Here is a 24384-nt window from a genome sequence, read left to right on the forward strand (position 1 = left end):
TATTATTAATATCACATACCTTTCTGATACATTTGACATCTTAGAAATACAATTTCACTGACAAAACGAAATCGAAATGAAAGAAATGACCCAAAGAATTTAATTATAGCAAGTACCTTTCAACTTCTCGCGACCGACTGTCCACAGCGTTCACCACCGCAACAAGTTGCACAGTCTAGACGCATCGATCGAGCATTGTTGAAAAGAAATCTGCGCAAGCGTAGCCCAACATACTTCTGCCTTTTCCAATGCTCGATTCAGTAGTTTCTGCAACTTCGACACGTGATCATGGAACCCTCGCTCATACGAACAGACCTCGACAGTCTCTTTGACTACAGTCTGCAGCTAAACAAATGGTTGCTGATACCAATCGGTGCTTGGCCCTCACCGACTTCAAAAATCGAGAGGGTCGTTTCATTAATTTTGATCGTCATTTCTTACTGCTCCATTCTGGCAACCGTGGTCCCTTGCATATTGTACGTGATTCTCGACGACGATCTTCTGACACAGAAGCTGATGATGGTGGGTCCTCTGAGCCACTGGTTCATAGGAGGAATCAACTACACCACGTTGCTCTTGCGGAAAAAAGAGATCCAATGCTGTGTGGAACACATGCAAACCGATTGGCGGTCGGTGACAAAATCGAAGGACCAAGAAATTATGCTGAAGGACGCGGAATTCGGTCGTTACGTGGTTATTTTCTGCACCACTTTCATGCAGGGTGGCGTTCTGTGCTACTGTGTGATAACAGGATTCACCACGGAGGTTATTCAAGTCGGAAACGAAACCAGAACCATACGTATGCTGCCATGTGCCGCTTACAAGAAGCTGATACCTGTGGACACTAGTCCCACAAATGAGATCATTTTATTCGTGCAGTTTTTGGCTGGTTTCATAGTGAACTCTAGCACTGTCGGGGCTTTTAGTTTGGCTATAGTGTTCGCGGCACATGCTTATGGCCAGCTGAACGTGCTCATCGCGTGGATCAGGGAACTCGTGAACAAATGGAGAGATTGCGATCGAAATATTTATTTGAAGGAAATTGGTGTCGTCGTGGAGAACCATTTGAGAGCTCTGAGGTAATTTTAATTTAGTTTAGTGCGAGGTCTGGTGTAATGAAGTTTTGTTGCAGTTTTATATCGTATATTGAGGACATGATGACGGAGATATGCTTTTTGGAGTTGTTTAAGTGCACGTTCAATATATGTATGCTTGGATACTACGTTCTTACGGTACGCTGGAAATTTTTTTATTATATGTGTATTTGTAATAAATATGGTAGTTAAGATAAATGTTTCAGTATAGTATTGTTACTCGTATAGAAAGTTATTATTAAAAGTCGTACAAAATTATTTTTATCGTCAGAAATTCATAGTAAAATTCATAATAAAATTCACAGTAAAAATTCAAAGGGAAAGTCATAGTAAAATTCATAATAAAGTTCATAGTAAAAATTCAGAAAGAAAGTCAGTAAAATTCATAGTAAAAATTGAAACAGAAAGTCATAATAAAATTCTTCTCCAAAATTTGTAATAAATATTAGAGTTAAGATAAATGTTTCAGGATAGTACCTATTGTTACTCGTATAGAAAGTTATTATTAAAAGTCGTAAAAAATGATTTTTATCCTCAGAAATTCATAGTAAAATTCATAATAAAATTCACCGTAAAAATTCAAAGAGAAAGTCAGAGTAAAATTCATAATAAAATTCACAGTAAAAATTCAAAGAAAAATTTATAGTAAAATTCATAATAAAGTTCATAATAAAAATTCAAAAAGGAAGTCATAGTAAAATTCATAATAAAATTGATATTAAAAATTGATATTGATAGTAAAAATAATTTAAATAGTGATAGTTAATAACAAATGAATGTCAGTGTCTAAATTTTTATTGTATCATAAATTAGAAAAGTATATTTTTATTGTATCATAAATCATAAATTAATTTATTTATTCCAGCAATGGGCGAATCGCGATTATCAAAGTATGACAATTTATGCCGTCATACTGTGTTCCATGGCTTTCAACATTTTCATAGTGTGCTACATCGGTGAGAAACTATCCGAGCAGGCAAGTAATTACAAAATAATTAATGAAAATCATAATAATACTCACCTTCCGATTCTTGACAGTGTAAAAAGGTCGGTGACTCAGTCTACATGACGAACTGGTATTATTTACCGGATAAACACATTCTGGATCTGCTACTGATCATTTCACGATCCAGTACGGTGATTAGAATGACAGCTGGGAAATTTGTTACAATGTCTCTTTATACGTTTGCAAGTGTACGTAAAAAACTTTCTGCTGTTTTTATTTTTTATTTAAGTTTTCATTTCTTCACTCTAGGTGGTGAAAACAGCCTTTGCTTATTTAAACGTGTTACGGCAGACTACATAACAGAAACGAGTTTAATTTATAAATAATCTGGAAACAAATTTTTAAAGAATAAATTGTAACCAATTAACAAGGTTGGTCAGGGAGTTTCTCACCTTATATGATTCGTAAGTTTGATGATCTAATTTGAGGTTTTATATTTGCGAACTGATCTGTTGCGTGTTTGATTAGTAATGATAGTGTATTTGTAATGTTTAATAATATATATTATGGAAAAGTTAAGGTTGTATTCTGTGTTCGTCCACGTGCTGCGGCGGCCATCTTGGTGACAGAAGTTTTCCTAAAATGGCGAGTCTTTAAGTATTTGTAATTATGTATAGCTATATTGTATGAATTATGGTTATTTTGTATTATGTGAAAGGGGGAATATGCATCTTAATGTTTACATAAATTTAATAAGAAAGACATAGATATATTAATTTAATTCCAGCTATTAAACTGCTAATTCAGTCAGAACAAATTTGCACAAAATAAAGGACAAATTAAATTAAATTAAATTAGAACAAAATAAAGGACTTGATCTAATATAGAACAGCAAAAATAAAAATGACGAGTAATTACATCAAATAAATCTATAATAATTATTTGATATAATATACAATGTATAAATATAATCAGCAATAGCCATTTCTAGCATGACAAGTAGCAATAAATAAACACAATAATGAGCCCATTATTAATATAACAAACTACTTATCTAATCTTCTAATCTTTAGACGTGCATCTAAACCATAAGATAGTAGCAAACAAAAGTTTGCAAATGTCACAATTCTCTTTTCTCACAAATAAAATCTTGCAACAAACTAAAAAAAAACGCAAAATGAAAGCAACCTTACAGGATTGCAACTACAAAATACACCTTCAAAAAGGATGCAGTTCTCCGCGACTCTATCTCAATACCCCACCAACGATATGTAAACATAGTTGCGTTCACAATTACTAAGTTACAAGCAATCGATCGATGTCTGCGCAAGCGTTGAGCTGCATCTTCGCCCACACAAAACCCACGATTCAGTACATTGTTGATCCCCGACGAGCAACATGCACGACAAACCCATCACGGAGCAGACGGATCCCGAGATTCTGAGCGATTACAGCCTTCAATTAAACAGATGGCTGCTCAAATCCATAGGTGCCTGGCCTAAGTCATCCTCCACCACCAAAACGGAATTAACAGTCTCATTAATTTTGACCGTGATTGGCTACACCACCATTTTGATCACCGTAATTCCCGCCATCCTGCAGCTGATTTTAGGGGACATCGACTTGCATACAAAGGTGGTACTTGTGGGTCCGATGTCCCATTGGTGTCTGGGCGGCATCGGGTACACCATGTTGCTGATGCACGATGAGGAGATAAAATGGTGCGTGGAACGAGTGAAAAACGACTGGCGGTCTATAATGAACCCCGAGATGCAGCAGACGATGATCAAAAACGCGAAACTCAGTCGCTACGTGGTCTCCCTGTGCGCGATTCTTATGCAGAGTGCGGTTTTGGGCTTCGGTGTCGAGAAAGCGTTGTCCACGCAGGTCATCACGGTCGGAAACGAAACTAAGGTCGTGCACATGCTACCTTGTGCCACGTATAGGAAACTGCTACCCGTCGACACCAGTCCCACTTTTGAAATCGTTCTTGTCGCGCAATTTGTTTCCGGATTTTTCGTGAACGGTACTTTCGCCGGTGCTTTCAGTTTGGCTAGCGCTTTTACACTGCACGCGTACAGTCAGCTGAATATACTCGCCACGTGGATCACGGAAGCTGTGGATCAGTCGAGTTTGAACGATGTTGGGGCTATCGTAAGAAAACATTTGGCAATTTTGAGGTAAGTTGTTTGACTGATTTTATATGGGCCTCGACTGCTATGATCGTTGGCCCGGGTAAATTGCTTGGTTAAATGTTTGGTGAACTTTTGGTTACAGCTTTATATCGCGTATAGAGGCAATAATGAACGAGATATGCTTCATGGAATTGTTCAAGTGTACCTTTAGTATATGCCTGCTTGGATTCAATATTATTTTGGTACGCTGAAAGTTGGAAGCGTATAGTTTGACAATATCATACGTGCACTCATTAATTGTAGTTTTAATGGAAAATAATGTGTTCTAAAACAAAGGAATTACTCTTTGTATAACGTTTATATTAAAGACGTAATTTAGTGCAAGTCAGATTTTCATATGTTAAAATATTTCATTTTTGAAATATTTCATTTTTGAAATATTTTATGTGATCGAGGTTTCTGTGTTAGGTGGTCGCAGATGAAGTTTTGGTTTAAAATATACTTCATTTAAACATGAAGTGTAAATTAAATTGTTTCAGTTTAAAATAGAAGTTGTGGTACTTACATTGTGACGGATCGGTGGGGGGAAAGCCCGAAGGGGGTTCCCTGGAGTGGGGGCCGTTAGGGAAAACGGCCCTCCACGCACCGATGCTCACACCCACGGACGATTTCTTTAATGAGGCGCCAGTGCTAATGCACTCGTCCGGAGTAATCGCCCTTCCGGCTGCTCTGTCGGGAGCGGGAATCAGAGGGGGTCAGAAAAAACTAGTAAAAGACCCGCGAGTTCGTATCCAATAGAAAGTGCTTTTATTCGGGCCTCCAAGTAGGCCACGTAAGCAAAACAGAAAAAATGAATTCGCGTGGGCCCCACGCGTTACAAGCAACGGTCGAGGAAAAGGGGTCGACTCGCCAGTTGCGAGGGAGGCTTTCGCGGCGCGGGGGCTCACGGTACGCGCGAGTACAGAAAATATAGAAATGCAAAAAGAACGCTGAGGTATTCGCCCGCGAAGGAACACGCCCTCTTAGGGGTCGTGGACAATAAGGGGACGTTGGTCCTAAATACCAAAATACAGCGAAACGAGGAAGAACTAAATTAGAGGGGACAGTGTCGTGTAGACTGTCCGCGGCCTCTAGGGTCCTCGTCACTGGGGCCAGGGGTCCTATCGCCCTCGCCCACGCGCAAATGACTAACAATAAACAGGGTACGGAGATGACTCCTACCTTTTTGCGCTGGTGTACTCCCAAAAATTCCACACAGGGGCGGCGGCGACACACACTCCACGCAGGCACACACAATACCAAAATGACACAAAGTATAACACGGAACGCACTACTCAGATTTTGAAAAAAAAAACAAGAAGAAGCGGAGACGTAAAATACACGAAATAGGGGAAAAAAAAAAGAGAAACGGCTTTCGCGAAAGGATGCGGCTATCTCTCACGGCGGCTCGCTGGCTTCTGAAATAAATAGAAAATAAAAAAAACACACGAAAAAGAAAAGAAAAACACACACACACGCTCACTCATACTTGCCCCAGCGGCAAGGTGGTCCGCTTGGGCGGAGGAGTGGGGCTGGCAATTCGGGAGGATCATCGTAACGAGGCATAACCCAAAAAAAACGAGGCAATCAACCCAATGAAAATATGCCTCGTTACACACCCCCCCCCAAAAATTGTCCTACCCCCCTCCTCGCTTTCGCGCCCGCTCCCAGAGGCCGCGCAACGAGGCGAGCGAGCGGCCGGCTTGAAAAAAAAAACTGCGGTCCTGTAACAGACTTGGACGTCGTTAGGAAGGGGAATCAAAAGTAATTTTCCCCTATCACAGACAAGGAGGCAGAAAAAAAACAAAGAAGATGGAAAGATAAACTGGAGGACCACAAACAACAAAACAAAAAGAAAACGCGAAGGGACAAAACGATGGGTCCCATCCAGGGAGGGGGACCCTTGCTTCCTCAGACCCAGCGCGCCTGATTCCGTTGTCGGCCGCGGGGAGGAAGCAGAACAAAAACCTCGCATACCGACGAGCGACGGGCCACGGAATAAGAACTGGCGCAAGAAGTCGTCGCGCCGTCTTAATCCGGGCGCGATAAGCCTTCCTCAATCAACCTAATTGGCTTAGCCAAATTAGATGAGAGGCCGGGCTTTTTTTCATCGTCGTCGGCCTACATTCAGTATTCTCCAGACAATATTTACTCACACTCGCTGATCAGCTGTTTCGGAATGCGAGTCAATCAACGCCCCGTAAATCGGCGGAGACTCAGCATTAAAATCCGAAACCCCAAATTTCGCTCGATATCAGGGGTGGCGATGTCGCGCGATAGGGCGATCCGCGTAGCTGCCTTCTATCTCTACCGTTCTCTGAACAGAAAAAAAATCTGTCCCCCACAACGGAACGGAGAGAGAGGCGGTGAGTCGAACAAAACAAAACCAAAAAAAAAACTTCAATGGAAGTAAAGAATCAGAAGGTGAGAATACTGTTGCGAGGTAACACACTCAACACAACACACCCCAAAAAAAAGACATATAAACGAAAATAAAAATGTAACAAAATATCAAAAATTAAATTGCCGCCTAAGTGGCCGGCACACAGAGGAGAACAGAAAATGAAAAGAAAAAAAAAACAAAATCTTGGGGGGATAAAGAAAACAAAAAGGAAACTCAAAAATAGAATTATCAAATAAAAAAAAGAAAAAGGGGGGGAAGGAACTGAAAATAAAATAAGGCGGAAAAAGAAAAATAATAAAAGACGGCACAAACCCCTAAAATTCCACCACCACACATAAACATATATATTTTTTTTTTCATTTTTTTAATTTTATAATTTTTTTTTTTTTTTTTTTTAAATTTTTTTTTTTCCTACGTACTAAACTAAATTACCCACCACCAAGACAAAGGACAAACAAACAAACCAAAGCGGTCACCCGCAGGCTTCCTACCGCCTTCGGTGTGGAGCCGCCCCTCTCTTTGCGGGACCTGCCCGCGCACAATGCGGGCAGGACCGCAGGGTCACCCCTGGCCGCCCACACCTAAAGCAGTAGGGGCCGGCGGGGGAATATGGGCACTGTAGCTGCTCGTGCCCCCTCCGCCGGCACCGAAAACATACTCCTGCGGGTGCCGGGCCCGCCACCGCCGGCAGTGCCGGTCCATGCGACGGCGCATTTCCCATTATTCCTGTCATCAGAGACAGGAACTGCGCCGTCGCGTCCAATATTCGGCCCGCGGGACCACTAGTCCCGGGGCCGACGACCGCGAGGCCGGCCGCGCTTGGCGCCTCTACCGCGAGGCGGGGGCGCTTCACCGGCCGGCGATCCACTACCCGGTGCACCGTGGGTCGCGGTCGAGGAGTGGGGGGGAGCGCCGCTCCCTTTTCGGGGGTGCTCAACCCCCGGGACCTTTTTCGCCTCCTGGGCGTGGAGGCGGGCGCTGCGGCGGGTTGCGGGGCCTTCCTGGATCGGCGCCTCCTCTTCCGCCCCTTCCGTCCCTCGCTGACCCCTGGGGTGGCGACGGCGGGCCGGACCTCTGATGCCCGGTTGTCCTCTGGGGCCCGCCGCGGCTCCAGGCACGCCCCCAGGGGCAGGGGGTCGAATTCCTGTTCGGGGCGGTGGGGCGCCGCTGCACTGCGGGATGTCGCCCGCCCTCCCCTCCTTCCTTGACGCAGCATCCTTAAACAAAAATTCGTTAGGAGGGGTCGGGGGTGGGCCGTCGTCGGGGTCATCACCGACAAACGGCTTCAAGTCGGAGACGTGAACCTTCGGAACCATACGGGTTCCGGTCGTCTCCAACTCGTACACGACGGGCGATAGGACCTTTTTGATCTGAAATGGACCAATGTAGGCGGCCGCCAGCTTCGCGGCCACATTTTCTGCGGCGGACGAGAGGACCCTATTCCGACGCCAAACTAAATCGCCTACCCGGTATTTAATGTCTCGATGACGCGCATTATAATACTTCGCTTGTCGCTTGTGAGCGCGTTCCAATTGTTCTCGCACTAAGTCGTGCAATAACAACAAGCGACGCGATCGCTGTGCCCAGGCTTGCGGGTCTCTGCGGGAGAGCAGGGGTTCTCCTTCCACGGCGCGTCGAATACTGCCGACGGATCGTGGGGCTCTTCCAAAGTTGAGCACCGCTGGAGACTCGCCAGCTGAGGAATGCACAGCAGTATTAACAGCGAATCGGAATTCGTGCAAGTGCACGTTCCATTCACGGTGGTCCTTTTCAATAAACGATGAAATCATCGTTTTTAGGACACGATTAACTCGTTCCACCGGATTCGCTTGCGCGTGATACGGGGGAATCGTGTAATGCGTGATTCCCCATTCTTCTAAAGCCGAATCAATCTCTTTGTTGCAAAACTCGGTACCGTTGTCAGTGAGGAGTATTTCGGGGGCTCCCCAACGAAATAGCACGAGGTCCTCAAAAGCTGTTAAAATAGCCGACCCCGTAGCTTTTCGGAGCGCCTTACACTCCACCCACTTTGTAAAATTGTCCAAGAAGACTACAACGTACCGAGCTTGACCACGCCCGAGCGGAAAAGGGCCCATTACGTCGGCGGATACCACGGCCCATGGCCGTTCGGGGATTCGCCGGCCCATGTGTCCAGCGGGAGCGCGCTGCTCGACCTTGTGCTGTTGACACACGGGACATCGCTGCACAAAACGGCGGATGTCTCGGAACATCCCCGGCCAATAAAATTCTTGGCTCACCCTTTGGTATGTTTTATCAATACCGGGGTGACCAGCGGCCGGGGGATCATGGGCATTTCGAATGGCCTTTTCTCGAAGATCCTCGGGGAGAACCAACTTCCACGCATCGTCATCCTCTCCGATAATTTCTTGCGTGGGAGACGGACGGTGATAATACAGACGTCCGTCTTCAACTCGCCAATCGGGGTACGACGCGGGGTGCGATTCTACTTTTTTCAAGCGGTCAGCGTACCAATTACTCTCAATGTCCCTGAGAGCCGCTAAAAAGTCGTGAACAGATGGTTCTTCAGTGACGACGTCGTTCGAGGGTACTATCGCACGTGAAAGTGCATCCGGGACGTGGTGGAGGGCTCCTTTACGATGCTCAATAGAAAAAGAGTATTGTTGCATATCAAGGGCCCATCTCGCCAATCGTCCCGTGGGATCTTTTAAATTATGCAGCCATTTGAGGCTGCTGTGATCCGTAATAACAGTAAAAGAGTACCCCTCGAGATACGGACGGAGTTTTTTAATGGCCCATAAAACTGCCAAACACTCTTTTTCGGTCACTGTATATTTTTGCTCGGCAGCGGTCAAGACTCTATTCACGTAAACAATGGGGTGTTCCTCCCCATTTTGTTTTTGTGTGAGGACCGCGCCGATTGCATAGTGACTCGCGTCAGTCTGAAGAACGAACGGCAACGAAAAGTCAGGACGCGCTAAAACGGGGGTGGTGCTCAGGGCTTTTTTCAAATTTTGAAAAGCCGTTTCTTGAGCTTTACCCCAATGCCAGGGCTCGTTTTTCTTAAGCAACTGCACCAAGGGGACTTTGTCACGCGCATGGTTCGGCAAAAATCGTGCGTACCAACCAACCATGCCGAGGAAACTCCGCAGTTGCTTGACCGTCGTGGGCGCCGGATACGACAAAACCGGCGCAACCTTTTCGGGATCGGGTTCGAGGCCCTTTTGGCTTATTAAATATCCCAAATACCGGACCTCTTGGCGACAAAATTCGCTCTTTTCCCGATTGATTTCGAGCCCTGCTTCGTTTAATATTCCAATGACCTTTTCGATCCATTCAAGATGGTCATCGAAGGTCTCATTGACGATAACAATATCGTCAAGATACGCGAAGGCGTGAGGTTCAAGCTCAGGACCAATCAAGCGATCCATCAGCCTTTGAAAAGTGGCCGGGGCGTTGGTCAGCCCGTACGGCATACGCGTAAATTGGAATAACCCTTTCCCTGGGACTACGAACGCCGTAATTTCTCGACTGGACTCTTCCAGAGGAATTTGGAAGTACGCCTGACTCAAATCGATGGTCGAAATGTATAGTGCAGTGCGTAATTTGTCCAGGATCGCGTCCATATGCGGAAGAGGGTATGCGTCCTTCTTAGTGATATTGTTTACATCGCGATAGTCAATACAAAAGCGATATTTCCCGTTCGCTTTTGCGACTATCACGGGACAACTCGCCCAAGCGCTTGACGAGCGCTCAATAATTCCATCCGCAAGCATCTTGTCCACCTCCGCGTGCGCGACTTCGTAAATTTTCGGAGATACGCGTCGCGCGCGGTGTTTAATCGGTTCGTGTCCTTGCACGTCGATTTTATGCTGAACAAGAGTAGTCGCGGGAGGTTTTTCCGCAGGAGGGGGAATTATTCGATCCAACAGCTGATTTAAGCGCTCGCTTTGTTTCGGAGTAATCTCAACGATAGCGGCGCAATCGGCGTGGATAATTTCCCTCGAATCCTGCAAACCTGGAACAACAAAGGAATGAACGGGACCATTCCGAATTTTCCAAGTCGCGTTCGATGTGTCTAGGGAGATTTCAAAAGCCTCCAGAAAATCTATCCCCAGCACGCAATCGTAATCTAAATTGTTCGCGACTCGGATTGGCAATGCAATCTTTCGCCCGTCGATTTCGATCTCTATCACCGCTTCGCCTAAGATATGGTCCTGCACGCCATTGGCCATCCGCATTTCCCCTGAAAAAGTGGGATCTATACGCGACCCTAACCATGCAATCGCGTCTGGTCCCAAGTAGGAACGCGCGGCCCCGCTATCAATTAAAGCCCAGAGCGGATGTCCAGCGACCAGTAGGCGGACATAATAGCGGCGGTCAACATATCCCGGCGGAAAATCGCGGCGAAATTTAATCGATTCGCGAGCCATTCCGACCACCTGACTGTCCCCTGGTCCAACCGGCAAATTGGCCGTCCCATGGACAAAGTAGGGATCAGTGGAGGTGATTACGGCCCTGTTCTCCAAAAGTGGAGGCGCGGGTAATGTACTCGCGGAATCGGGACCTTCACCTCGCTTTCCCCTGGTCCAACCAGCCTTTTGGCCGTCACATAGACAAATTAGGGATCGAGAGGTGACCCCCTCCTCGGTCTCCCTAAGTGGAGGCGCGGGAGGAAGTTCCGTGGGATGAAGGCCCTCTTTTCCCGGTCCCCTGGTCCAACCAGCCCTCGGGCCGTCACATGTACAAAGTAGGGATCGGGGAGTGGCCTCCTCCCTCTCCTCCTCCAGTGGAGGAACGGAAAAAGGTCTCTTGAGGTCGAAATCGTCACCTCTTTGCCCCCTGGTACAACCGAGTAAACGTCCGTCACATGTACAAAGTAGGGGCTCGGAGGTGACCTCCTCCTTTGTCTCCTGGGGTGGAGGCGACGGAAGAGGTACCGCAGGATAAAAGTTATCCCCTCTCGGTCCCCTGGTCCAACCAGCCCTCGGGCCGTCACATAGACAAATTAGGGATCGAGAGACGATCTCCTCCTTGGCCTCTTTAAGAGGAGGCGCCGGAAGAGGTTCCGCGTGATGAAGGCTATCCCCTCCTTGTCCCCTGGTCCAACCAGCCCTCGAGCCGTCACATAGACAAATTAGGGACATGGAGGTAACCTCCTCCTTGGTCTCTGTAAGTGGAGGTGCCGGAAGAGGTTCCGCGGAACAACAGTTATCACCTCCCTTTCCCCTGGTCCAACCAGCCCTCAGGCCGTCACATAGACAAATTAGGGATCGGGAGGTGGCCTCCTCCTTCCTCTTCAAAAGTGGAGTGGAGAGTAGCCCCACGGTTTTTGGCGAAAGAGACGGGAGGGTCAATTCAGGGAGAATTTTGGGGGTTTCCGGAAATTCCGCACAAAGGTTCGGATCCGTTGGCCCTTCCTCCACCTGAATCGTGCCTGTCTGTGAGGCCTCCACGTCTTCACGCGGGTGGTCGCAGGCCTCTAGCGACTTCCCCGCGGTGCATTTCCCGACCGCCTAGCGAGGCAATCGGGGCAGGTCAGTATAGTCACCCCCTCTCGGTTACACCCGTAGCACACCCGGATCCTCCGGGGGAGGGGGCAGTCGGCAGCCCAATGTCCAGGCTGTCCGCAATTATAGCACTCCCCCCCCTTAGAGGCCAACGGGGTGGACGTTGCGAGCGGGGGTGCTGTAGCAGCCGGCATCGCGGGGCTCCTCCGCTCTACCTGCGACCTTGAAGGTCGCGGCGGGGTACGCGTCCGCGGTGGCTGGCGCGGAACACTCGCCTTCGGTGCCGCCGCCGGAGTTCTCGCGGTCGCGGGGGTCGAGGCGTGCGGTCTTTCCGCTTCGACCTCGACCGCGGGCCTTGAAGAGCCCGTTTTCTTGTCCCGCGATCTCGCGGATTCTCCTTGCTTCCAAGCATCGGCGAGCGGCTCGTAGTCATACGGCGAGTCCGTCGCGGCTAAACTACTAAAAGCTCCTCGCGGGGGTGGCCGATACGCGGTTTCCGCCAACGCGAGGTCTGCTGCGCTAGGGGGTGGGCGATGCCCGGCTCTTTCTCTAGCCGCACCTTCCTCCACCTCCCTACCCAATTCGCGCAGCTCCTTAAACGTATTAAATTCCGAACGTCGGAATCTTCGGCGGTAATATGGCAACAAGTTGTCATATGCCGTATTTAACCGCTCTACTTGCAAAGGAGGGGGATTCATATGCGAGAAGATCAGCTCTAAGCTATCTAAAAACATGCTGATCGTTTCTCGCTCTCCCTGCGTGCGATTCTTGGCATCGTTTTTAAGCTGTTGCTGGAAGTCGCGCGCGCCGAAGCGTTCCCGAAAAGCTCGGGCAAATTCGCTCCAGCTCCGACACGACACTCCACAGATACGATGCCAGTTCGCAGCCGCTCCTTGCAAAACAGCAGGCAGCGCGGCCAGCATGTCCGGTACAGGCATCTTCGAGCTGTCCAGACATCGTTCGAGGCGGTCCAGAAAAGTTTCGGCCCCCTCCTCGAACTCGCTGGAGTACGAGATGCGCCATTTCGTCAGCACATCGATCGCCTGATCTCCCCGGAAATGACCGACAGGAGATTGTCGTCGATGCACCGTGGCGTCTCTCTCGTATTCCGTGTCCACTTCCCGGTGTCGCAGCACACGGCGGGAGCGGGGGGAGCCTGGCTCGCCCGAAAATGGACGAGCTTCTTCCTCTCCCCTCCTTATCGCCAGTGTGCGGTCACGGGGCGCCTCCACCGACGCCCTCGGGGCAAGGTCACGGTCCTCCGCGCGGCGATACGTGTCCGAACGGTAGTCCACGCGCTCTAAGTAACCGTCCCCGGATGGGGAGGGAGCACGGGGATAACTCCGGGACGCCAGGTTGTCCACGGGGTCGCGAGTCTCTCTCCTCCTCTCGCGCCGTTCGTCACGCTGCAAAACAGTGTCGTAATCGCGCTCGACACCTCCGCGCTCTAAGTAACCAGCCCCGGATGGGGAGGGAGCGCGGGGGTGGCCCCGGGACGTCAGGTTGTCCACGGGGTCGCGAAAACGTAAACGATCACGAGGAGAAAGGTCACGAGTTCGTTCCCTTCTCTCGCGTCGTTCTTCTCTGGGCAAAACAGAAACGTACTCGCGTTCTACACCTCCGCGCTCTGAAGGACCAACCCCGGATGGGGAGGGAACGCGGGGGTGGCCCCGGGACGCCAGGTTGTCCACGGGGTCGCGAGAACGGGGGCGATCACGAGGGGAGAGATCACGAGTTCGTTCCCTCCACTCGTGACGCTCCTTACTGGTCATAACAGAAACGCGTTCGCGCTCGACACCTTCGCGTTCTGTGTAACCTACCCCGGGTGGGGAGGGAACGCGGGGGTGGCTCCGGGACGCCAGGTTGTCCACGGAGTCGCGAACACGTAGACGATCGCGATCCTCATCTATTCTTTCGCGTCGTCCTTCGCGTCGTTCTTCGCGTTGCGGTTCATGACGGCTAACGCGAGATTCGGTGACAGCGGGTAGGGGAACTTCTCCGTCGCTCCCGCTGCTGTCATACCGAATCTGTTGGCGGGAGAGTAGGGGGTCTGGTTGACGGTGTTCGTACCGACCCGTCGCTCGCTCTCTTACCGGCCGCGACGCGGCAGAAATCCCCTCCCTTTCGGAACGCGTAGCTCGGCGATCGCTACCGATCGGTTCGAATTGGGGAAGGGGAGCCGAAGAACCTCGCGTCTCCAGCGGTGGGGAAGCGTGACGCGCTTCGCGATCACCCCTTGGTCCGGTAAATCCGGACTCCGCGAGACGCGACTCCCTAACTCGCGGCGTGCTTGCGGTTGCTAGGGGGCGGTGGGGAGTAGTATCCGCCGGCTGGGACGTTTCCACCCCTTCAGAGTGAAGACTAAGGGGGTCCCGATAACGTCCGACGGACTGACCAGTGGGCAGCCACTGGCGGTCCTCCACCCATCCACGCGGTAATTCGGGGGTGTTGGGATCTTCCGGTTGGTCCAGCGCGGCCGCGTTTTCTTCCGCTGGCCGCTCCGTAACCGGACGCGAAGGTTCGGTCACGGTCAAGGTCGGGGCGGCGGCGGGAATCAAATCAAAACTAGCGCGCGCTCCGAGTGGGTACCCGGACCCGCGAAGGGGGGAGAGACGGAGGATGGACTCGTATCGGGCGAACAAGTCCCTTCCTCGGCTGCCGGCCACCAGGGTCTCAAGGGAGGCGTTGGTCTGCGCGCCGGCCACCTCGTCTACTGCAGGGTCCCACCCGGCCGCGTTGGGTCCGAATTCGAGGCGGAAATGGTAACGCCTGAATCGGTCAGCCAACGCGGTCCACGTACCGACGGTACTGAATCCCAACATCTCCATCAGCATAATTACATCTACGGCATTGTGTCGGTCCACTAATGAGGAGCACATCTCCCGCAGCTCAGCTCTCTGTTCGCGAAGGGCGAAACGGCGAGCGCGGTCAGTCTCAGTGGTCTCGGAGCCGGACATAATAAAGAATTTTTTCTAACTTTAACCCGGAGTTAAGCTGACGATGAAGAAGCGATAATATACGCTCAAGAAAAAAAAGAACAACAACCGACAGCTCAAACCGTCACGGGTGCCGACTCTTAACACAAACAAAGGCTCGGTATAATCGGCCTTGTATGCCGTTAGAAATCAAGGAAAGTAACAAACAATAAGAATCCGTTACAGAGTTTCGCTCTAGAGACAATCGCGGCAATAATATCGGATACCCACCTGTACACACGGGGTACAGGTAGATGTCAACGAAGCAAAAACGATCGCCTATTGCTAGATACGAAAACAAAGACTCGTCGTTGAAATCAACGGTACGAGTAACGGAAATTTCAAACCAACTAGAACAAAGAAAATCTTTAAGGGTGGATACTCGCGTCCCTGTGGTCAACTTTACTCTGGCCCCACGTTGGGCGCCAAATTTGTGACGGATCGGTGGGGGGAAAGCCCGAAGGGGGTTCCCTGGAGTGGGGGCCGTTAGGGAAAACGGCCCTCCACGCACCGATGCTCACACCCACGGACGATTTCTTTAATGAGGCGCCAGTGCTAATGCACTCGTCCGGAGTAATCGCCCTTCCGGCTGCTCTGTCGGGAGCGGGAATCAGAGGGGGTCAGAAAAAACTAGTAAAAGACCCGCGAGTTCGTATCCAATAGAAAGTGCTTTTATTCGGGCCTCCAAGTAGGCCACGTAAGCAAAACAGAAAAAATGAATTCGCGTGGGCCCCACGCGTTACAAGCAACGGTCGAGGAAAAGGGGTCGACTCGCCAGTTGCGAGGGAGGCTTTCGCGGCGCGGGGGCTCACGGTACGCGCGAGTACAGAAAATATAGAAATGCAAAAAGAACGCTGAGGTATTCGCCCGCGAAGGAACACGCCCTCTTAGGGGTCGTGGACAATAAGGGGACGTTGGTCCTAAATACCAAAATACAGCGAAACGAGGAAGAACTAAATTAGAGGGGACAGTGTCGTGTAGACTGTCCGCGGCCTCTAGGGTCCTCGTCACTGGGGCCAGGGGTCCTATCGCCCTCGCCCACGCGCAAATGACTAACAATAAACAGGGTACGGAGATGACTCCTACCTTTTTGCGCTGGTGTACTCCCAAAAATCCCACACAGGGGCGGCGGCGACACACACTCCACGCAGGCACACACAATACCAAAATGACACAAAGTATAACACGGAACGCACTACTCAGATTTTGAAAAAAAAAACAAGAAGAAGCGGAGACGTAAAATACACGAAATAGGGGAAAAAAAAAAGAGAAACGGCTTTCGCGAAAGGATGCGGCTATCTCTCACGGCGGCTCGCTGGCTTCTGAAATAAATAGAAAATAAAAAAAACACACGAAAAAGAAAAGAAAAACACACACACACGCTCACTCATACTTGCCCCAGCGGCAAGGTGGTCCGCTTGGGCGGAGGAGTGGGGCTGGCAATTCGGGAGGATCATCGTAACGAGGCATAACCCAAAAAAAACGAGGCAATCAACCCAATGAAAATATGCCTCGTTACAACATCAATTTTAAAATTAACCTTTTTACTGACTTTTGGATCAGCAGGTCATTTTTTTATATTTATTTCATTTTTTTACTTTGTGTAGACTGTTCTTCGTAACAAAAATGCGATAAATTTGCTTTCGAGTAAAAATATTTAAAAACATTTGAATGTATATGTAGATTATTTATACTATGTATAAAAAATTCACTAACCCAATATTGAATTAATTCTTCTCAAAAGACGTTAAAATTTGGTAAAAATATTATGTAGATTAATATTAATGTCTCCGTTAAAGATATCTAATTTATTAACCTAAATATTTATTTATTTATATGTCTAAATATGTAATTTATTAGCAATCGATACGTTAGAGTGAAAGTTTGATAAATAAGCGACTCCATTTGCCGCAACCCAGTAATCAAGATGGCGGAGCACTCCACTAACGCATACCACTAAAATCTCCAAAATTCCCATTTGCTTTTAGGAATGGAAGAATCGGAATTATTCAAGTATGTTAGGTTTTACCTTCGTTTTTATTTCCATGTTCTTCAATATTTTTCTCCTGTGTTTCATCGGTGAAACCATAACAGAACAGGCAAGTGAACGAAATCATCTTACGATCCATCATAATCGTAAATTTCTCAAAATTCTTAACAGTGCAATAAAATTGGTGAAGCAATCTATATGTCGAATTGGTACTATTTAGCCGACAAAGATATTCACAATCTAATGATGATCATTTCAAGATCCTGCGTGGAGACTAAAATCACCGCCGGGAAAATAGTTCACATGTCCTTCTATACGTTAGCTTCTGTACGTTTTTCTAATCTTTATAAATTATAATTAGTCTTTGAGATAATTTTTAACGTTCTAGGTTATAAAATCCAGCTTTGCTTACACGAATATACTGCTGCAAACAACATAACGCTGTATTACTTTATAATTATAAGCAAAATATAGACACGAAGTTATAAGCAATCTTATTTATTTTTCATGTAGTTGCGTATGAAATTAAACAATGTTATATTTCAAACAATTTTGTTTTAATCAATTCAATCTGTAACTAGATCATTATTATAGATATATTATCTAATAAATAACTAGAGGTAAATTAAAACAGTTCATCAGTAGAGATTCATGAAATCACACTTCAAGTTTAAGTACTTCAAGCTCCACTACTTACTTAAATAGTTTGTATGTTCTTTTTGTTGCTACTTCTTCAAGCGTTCAAAAAAATATTTCTATTTTGTTTACACATATTGAATCACCGTCTAAAGGACAGATTTTAGTTGTATTATAATTTATTAATCTTTGGTGAATGTATTAGTAGACGTTCATACATCTGATATGTCTGTACATCATACATCTGATGTGTCTCACACATTCCTATGAACAATATTCATACATCTGATATGTCTGCAATATGTAAACATATCGTGTAATCTGTAGTATCCACCTATAGATTTAATAATTTATACAAACTTCGATATAAATGCACAAACATCTGTAATTTAGTAATCACCGAACACCTTTATGAGGTTTACTGTCCAGATCAAAATTGGTGTACAATAAATTTTATCATCACTGCAACACTGAAACTGTATATAGTTAATCTAAACTTTAGATTCTGAAGTATAAGGATTCCTAAAGTGTACGTAGAAAACATGAAAAGGTTTAACTCATCACAGACAAAAGCTACCGCAAGCGGTTCACGGAGCGCGTTCACTCGCCAATCAAAACAAATCGATCAAAGCATTCATCAAAGGATACAAAGTTACGTGACGCGCAGGCGCCGTCACCCTCGCCTCCCTATTTCGATATAAAATCCTCATTCAGCACTTCGTAGCTCGAGTGGTCACAATGGCCAGTGAACCCACTGCCATTGAGGCGGACCTTGACAGTCTGAGCAACTGCAATCTCCAGTACAACAAATGGTTGCTAAAACCGATCGGCGCTTGGCCTAAATCGTCGACTGCCACAACGATGGAAAAGATCGCTTCGTTAATTTTAATTTTTGTCTGTCAGTGCTGTATATTGATCACCGTGTTACCTTGTATATTGTACATCGTCTTAGACGACGACGACATCGCGGAGAAGTTGATGGTCGTTGGTCCGCTGTCTCACTGGTTCGTCGGAGGGTGCAATTACACCACGTTGTTGCTGCACAGCAAGGAAATAAGATTTTGTGCGCAACAGATGAAGAGTGATTGGATGACAGTCACGAGATTGAAGGATCTGCAAGTTATGCTGAAGTACTCGAAGTTGGGGAGATACGTGGTGGTTTTTTGCGCGGCTTTCATGCAGGGTGGTGTGCTGTGCTTCTGTGCGCTGAGAGCATTCACTGTTGAGACGGTTCTAATTGGAAACGACACCAAAAACGTGCACCTGGTGCCCTGTACGCCTTCTAAGAAGGTCATATCCTTCGATACTAGTCCTACAAATGAGATATTTATTGCTCTACAATTTTTATCTGGTTTCATCGTTAACTCTACGGCCGCTGGAGCTTTTAGCTTCGCGGCTGTCTCTGCGGCTCACGCGTATGGACAACTAAATGTTCTGACCGATTGGATCAAGGAGCTTCTGAACCGCACGGGGAAATTTGATAGGAAAATTGATTCGAATAAAATTGGTATCATCGTGAATAATCATCTGAGGATTCTGACGTAAGTATGACTTTATCGTTTTGTTAGGTTTGTTGATTTCAAGTTGGTTGCAGATTTATAGCGAATATCGAGGATATTATGAATAAGATTTGTTTGATGGAGCTGTTCAAGTGTACGGTCTGCATATGCACGCTCGAATATCATATACTAATGGTACGCTAAAGAGATATATTAAAATGCATAAAACAGATTTACTGAATTCTTTTTCATATACATATTTATAATTCACATTAACATGTATTTAACACTTTAACACAAGTTTAACACTTTAGCTGTATTTAATATTAATTTTTGTAATTAGTACATCTTATTGATTTACCACTTTCTACTTCTAATTTACCATATTGATGTACCACTTTTTATGAAATACAAACCTTTGCATAATTAATGTAATTGATTTACAATCTTGATATGTATAATCCCTTTAAGGATACTTACAAATGGACATTTTGTGTGTTTTTAAATTAATCGATTCTTTATGCTATTTCTTATACTATAAATTCTAGTATAATTTATTTATATACTGCAGGTTAAAAAAGGAACAAAGAATATGTCGTTTAGTTTGCTAACCTCGAAAAATTATTTTTAACCTTGAAGAAATTAACTTGATAGAATAAATGAACAAATAAGTACAGTTTTATGTGTACCACTTATTTGTTCATTATAATTGAATAAACGAACAAATGAACATTTTGTATACTCTTAAATTCATTAATTCTTTATGCTATTTCTTATACTATAAATTCTAGTATAATTTATTTATATACTGCAGGTTAAAAAAGGAACAAAGAATATGTCGTTTAGTTTGCTAACCTCGAAAAATTATTTTTAACCTTGAAGAAATTAACTTGATAGAATAAATGAACAAATAAGTACAGTTTTTTGGGTACCACTTATTTGTTCATTACGATTGAATAAACGAACAAATGAACATTTTGTATACTCTCAAATTCATTAATTCTTTATGCTATTTCTTATACTATAAACTCTAGTATAATTTATTTATATACTGCAGGTTAAAAAAGGAACAAAGAATATGTCGTTTAGTTTGCTAACCTCGAAAAATTATTTTTAACCTTGAAGAGATTAACTAAATTGAATAAATGGACAAATAAGTACAGTTTTATTTGTACCACTTATTTGTTCATTTCAATTGAATAAAGGAACAAGTACATTTTTCTGTATATATTTACATATGCATACATATATGCATTTACATATACATACAATATATCTGTATATATGTGTGTATACATATATCTGTAATATTTCTTTGTTCATTTATTCAACTACAGATGAAACTGCATCACTTTGAATAACAATTTTGCACATACTCATATCAGAATTTAATAAATTATTTTTGCAGGAGTGGGCCAATCACGATTACCAAAGTGTAACAAGTTTCTTCCTCGTACTTTGTTCCATGTCCTTCAACATGTTCATAGTGTGCTACATCGGTGAGAAACTATCAGAACAAGTAAGTGAACAAGAAACGATCCAATGAAAAATACCTAAATAATACAATTCGTGATTTTAAATTTTTGACAGTGCAAAAGTATTGGTGAAACAGTGTACATGACAAACTGGTACTATTTACCTAATAAAGACATCCTCGATCTGATAATGATCATTTCAAGATCCCACATGATGACTAAAATCACCGCAGGAAAAGTAGTTCCCATGTCATTCGATACTTTCGCCAGTGTACGTTCTTATTTTTGTATCTATATGTCAATAATGAAACTCACTATCTTTCATAATTTTAGATGATGAAAACCGCTTTTGCGTATTTGAACATTTTACGCCAGACTGTATGACAAACGAGTAACTGAGTCTGTACATAGATGTAGCTGGTGCAAAATATATATATTGAATTATTAACAATTTCGGTAACTGTGTAACTGTGTCATCGTAATCATTATGGTTATTATATGGGAAGTAAAAAAGTAAAGGAAGATTTGAGAAAATTTTTTGTAATAATAAAAATGTGAAAGATAACTTAATTTTCTACATGATTTTCAATGCACTTTTTCCAACTTTTCACAAGTTTTTCGATTCCGTCAGAAAAATGGTTTTTACACCCCTTACTTTTCGACTTCCCTCATGTACTCAACAAAGAAATATTGTGAATTCTCTTTATTCTACTCAACAATGTTACAGCCATTTTATTGTAATTTTCATCTTATACCCAAGACTACTCATATTTTAAAACCTTCATTACGCTCACACAACTCGACTCACAAGTTGTAATTGCCACGCGAATAAAGTAATCAAACAGAGACTCTGAATTGTTTAACAAAGTCACAAACTAACTGACACGTCACACGTGATGCTAACAAAGTCACAAACTGACTGACACGTGACACGTAATTTTAACAAAGTCAAATTTAATAAAACAACGTGCCAGACACAAAATGCAAGCGCACGACACTCAACTCACATCAAACATAATTGAATATACCGATGCAACAAGTTGTCCGTCCGAATCGATCGACAGCGATCGCAAAAAACTGCGCAAGCGTCCTAAGCTCTGTCGCGTAGCTTTCCTTTCCAAGATTCAGTTCCCTTTTCATCCTCGAAGAGCCATGAACAAACCTCCTCAGTCAGACCTCGACATTCTAAGCGATTACAGTCTGCAACTAAACAAATGGATGCTGAAACCGATAGGCACGTGGCCTAACTCCGGTACAAGACCAGAGAGGATAATTTCTCTAGTCTCAATCGTAAGTTGTTACTTCTTCATTCTGATCACCCTAATCCCCTGCATACTTCACGTGATCCTCGAAGACGACGATATGCAAGCGAAGCTATCGTCGATGGGTCCCATGAGCTACTGGCTCTTCGGAGGAGTCGGTTACACCGCGTTGTTGGTTCACAACGAAGAAATAAGATGGTGCGTGGAACAAGTGAAGAGCGATTGGCGAGCGGTCACAGGGCCGAAGATGCGGCAAACGATGCTGAAGGACGCGAAATTCGCTCGCCACGTGATCGCCTTTTGCTCGACCTTCATGCAAGGCGTCATCTTGTGCTTCAACGTGTCGCAAGCGTGCACCACGCAGACCATACAAGTCGGGAACGAGAGTAGAATTGTACATGTGCTACCGTGTGCTGTTTATAAGAAGCTCATACCGGTCGACAGCAGTCCTACCAACGAGATTTTTGTCGTTGTGCAGCTGGTGTCCGGTGCTATTGTAACTAGCACCATCGTTGGTGCTTTCTGCTTGACTACTGCCTTTACGGTTCACGTTTATGGGCAGTTGAATTTACTGATGGAGAGGATTGATGAGGATGTTGATCGGTCGAGCTTGAACAAGTGTGGAAGCGATATTGGCGCTATCAACAGAAGGCACCTGACAATTCTAAGGTAACTAAGGTAACTTCTTTTGCACAGTTTTACGGGGCTGTTAATTTTGATTTGGTTGCAGTTTCATATCACATATTGAGATTATTATGAGCGAGATATGTTTCATGCAATTCTTCCAATGTATATTCAGCATTGCCATGCTGGGATACTATATTCTTATGGTACGATGACGCTGCAAAAGTGTGTACATATGCATATTGTATTTTAAGTATATTGTGTTTTCTATAGATTACATGATAGCTTTTAAACCTCTAGTTGTAGTAGTTAACTCCTTGTCCTATAATTTATGCGTCAAAATTGTACATAAGTGAAGTGAAGTTCGTAAACAGGGTAACTGTGTATACAGACTATTTTTATTACAATATGAGCGAAGTTTCTCCATTTAGTATGTTTGTTCCCTTGTTTTGTTTCACTATATCTTATATTTCAGCTAAGAGTACTTGTTTGCAGTATAGAGTACTTGCATAATGCAGTAAAAAGCATTTTATAGCAGATTTGTTAATAATTCGGCTCTTGCCCCATTGCACATGAAATAAAGTTTCAAAGTATTTAATTTCAAGTTACGCTCTTACCCTATTTTCGGGGAAAGTGCAGAGTAGTTGACATTTTAAACAATTTCCTATCAAAATCAAAATGTACAAGGAAAATTAAGGTCCTAGTTAATATTAATTAAATAGTAGTAATTGTGCAAAGCGTTCGATATCGACTGCGTTAAGTATTTACATAGCAGACTGAAAATACTTACGTTTAAATACCAACTTTATAAAAAGCAGTCTGCACTTACCCCACTTCACCTCAGCTATAATATTAAAACAAAGAAAATTAAAATCATTAAACTCACTCCTGGGTTACATATATTATAATTAAATTTCAAGGTGGAGAGTATTAAAAATTTTAGTGAGGTTTGTCATGTTTGAACTGTAACGTGTGTCACGAGTCTAACGCCATGTTGTAAGCCAAGGAGTTAACAGAAACGTGTCTTTGCTAATTATTTATACGAGTTTGCTATCAATTTATGGAACATTGATAAATACAAAAATTTATCTTAAATTTGTGAAGTATATGATTTATTTGGATTTTTCAATAACTTCGAAATATAACATTTTATTTGCACAAACTAGCTATTTATATTTTCCGTTAATATAAAATGTATACTTGTTCTTTATGACAACATATAAATTTCATCCAACGTTTTAAATACACTTAGATCGTATGAATACAATTTTCAAAAATTGTAAACACATAAAAAATTGCTATTTCTTACAGGAATGGGCGAATCAGGAATTTCAAAATATTATCAGTTATGTTCTCATTCTTGGTTCCGTAACTTTTAATATTTTCCTGCTGTGTTTCATAGGTGAAATGATAACAGAACAGGTAACTAAAATAAATTGTTACATTTAATGCGTGGTAATAATGTCTTTTTGGTAGTGCAATAGAGTAGCTAACGCAGTGTACATGTCGAATTGGTACAACTTACCCTCGAAAGATATCCTTGATCTAATGCTGATCATCATAAGGTCCAGTGTAGAAACTAGACTCACTGCTGGGAAGATGGTTCACATGTCATTCGACACTTTCGCTGGTGTACGTTTCTTTAACTTCTGAGATACAGAATGAATGATTAAAAGTTGTTTAAAATTGCAGGTGATCAAGACTGGATTCGCGTATTTAAACGTGCTACGACAAACAATATAGTACGAATATTTCGACGATAGTTTTGTAGACAAACTGCTCTGTAAATAAATTTAGATGACGTGAAACGTTGGTG

At 44.6% G+C, this 24384-nt stretch overlaps 3 protein-coding genes across 3 annotated transcripts; all 3 read left to right on the forward strand.

Annotated features, from left to right (window-relative positions):
• The first annotated feature begins 55 nt into the window (after positions 1-55).
• LOC100876188 (odorant receptor 13a-like) lies at positions 56-2732 on the forward strand. Its single transcript, XM_003700875.2, has 5 exons — positions 56-1079; positions 1133-1232; positions 1960-2070; positions 2133-2288; positions 2350-2732. Exons 1-5 carry the CDS (start codon positions 289-291, stop codon positions 2398-2400), a joined length of 1209 nt encoding a protein of 402 aa, XP_003700923.2. The 5' UTR covers positions 56-288; the 3' UTR covers positions 2401-2732.
• A 350-nt stretch (positions 2733-3082) lies between these two features.
• On the forward strand, positions 3083-4554 carry LOC105661825 (uncharacterized). Its single transcript, XM_012279852.2, has 2 exons — positions 3083-4220; positions 4318-4554. The coding sequence occupies exons 1-2, from the start codon at positions 3439-3441 to the stop codon at positions 4424-4426; spliced, it is 891 nt and encodes a 296-aa protein (XP_012135242.2). The 5' UTR covers positions 3083-3438; the 3' UTR covers positions 4427-4554.
• Positions 4555-17900: 13346 nt separating this feature from the next.
• LOC100876642 (uncharacterized) lies at positions 17901-24371 on the forward strand. Its single transcript, XM_076538221.1, has 10 exons — positions 17901-19249; positions 19303-19402; positions 20616-20726; positions 20798-20953; positions 21016-21060; positions 21619-22613; positions 22675-22774; positions 23880-23990; positions 24045-24200; positions 24261-24371. Exons 1-10 carry the CDS (start codon positions 18447-18449, stop codon positions 24309-24311), a joined length of 2628 nt encoding a protein of 875 aa, XP_076394336.1. The 5' UTR covers positions 17901-18446; the 3' UTR covers positions 24312-24371.
• Positions 24372-24384: the final 13 nt, after the last annotated feature.

This window comes from Megachile rotundata, chromosome 12 (assembly GCF_050947335.1).
Source record: "Megachile rotundata isolate GNS110a chromosome 12, iyMegRotu1, whole genome shotgun sequence".
Lineage (NCBI taxonomy): Eukaryota > Metazoa > Arthropoda > Insecta > Hymenoptera > Megachilidae > Megachile > Megachile rotundata.

Bases quoted from the DNA above. Each gene is read 5' to 3' on its own strand.
- LOC100876642 (XM_076538221.1), top strand. From the start codon at position 18,447: ATGGCCAGTGAACCCACTGCCATTGAGGCGGACCTTGACAGTCTGAGC. The intron at 21,061-21,618 runs GTATGACAAACG...ACGTGACACGTA, and splicing joins TGAACATTTTACGCCAGACT to ATTTTAACAAAGTCAAATTT. The intron at 23,991-24,044 runs GTAACTAAAATA...TCTTTTTGGTAG, and splicing joins GTGAAATGATAACAGAACAG to TGCAATAGAGTAGCTAACGC.
- LOC105661825 (XM_012279852.2), top strand. From the start codon at position 3,439: ATGCACGACAAACCCATCACGGAGCAGACGGATCCCGAGATTCTGAGC. The intron at 4,221-4,317 runs GTAAGTTGTTTG...TTTTGGTTACAG, and splicing joins AAACATTTGGCAATTTTGAG to CTTTATATCGCGTATAGAGG.
- LOC100876188 (XM_003700875.2), top strand. From the start codon at position 289: ATGGAACCCTCGCTCATACGAACAGACCTCGACAGTCTCTTTGACTAC. The intron at 1,080-1,132 runs GTAATTTTAATT...GTTTTGTTGCAG, and splicing joins AACCATTTGAGAGCTCTGAG to TTTTATATCGTATATTGAGG. The intron at 1,233-1,959 runs GTACGCTGGAAA...TATTTATTCCAG, and splicing joins TTGGATACTACGTTCTTACG to CAATGGGCGAATCGCGATTA.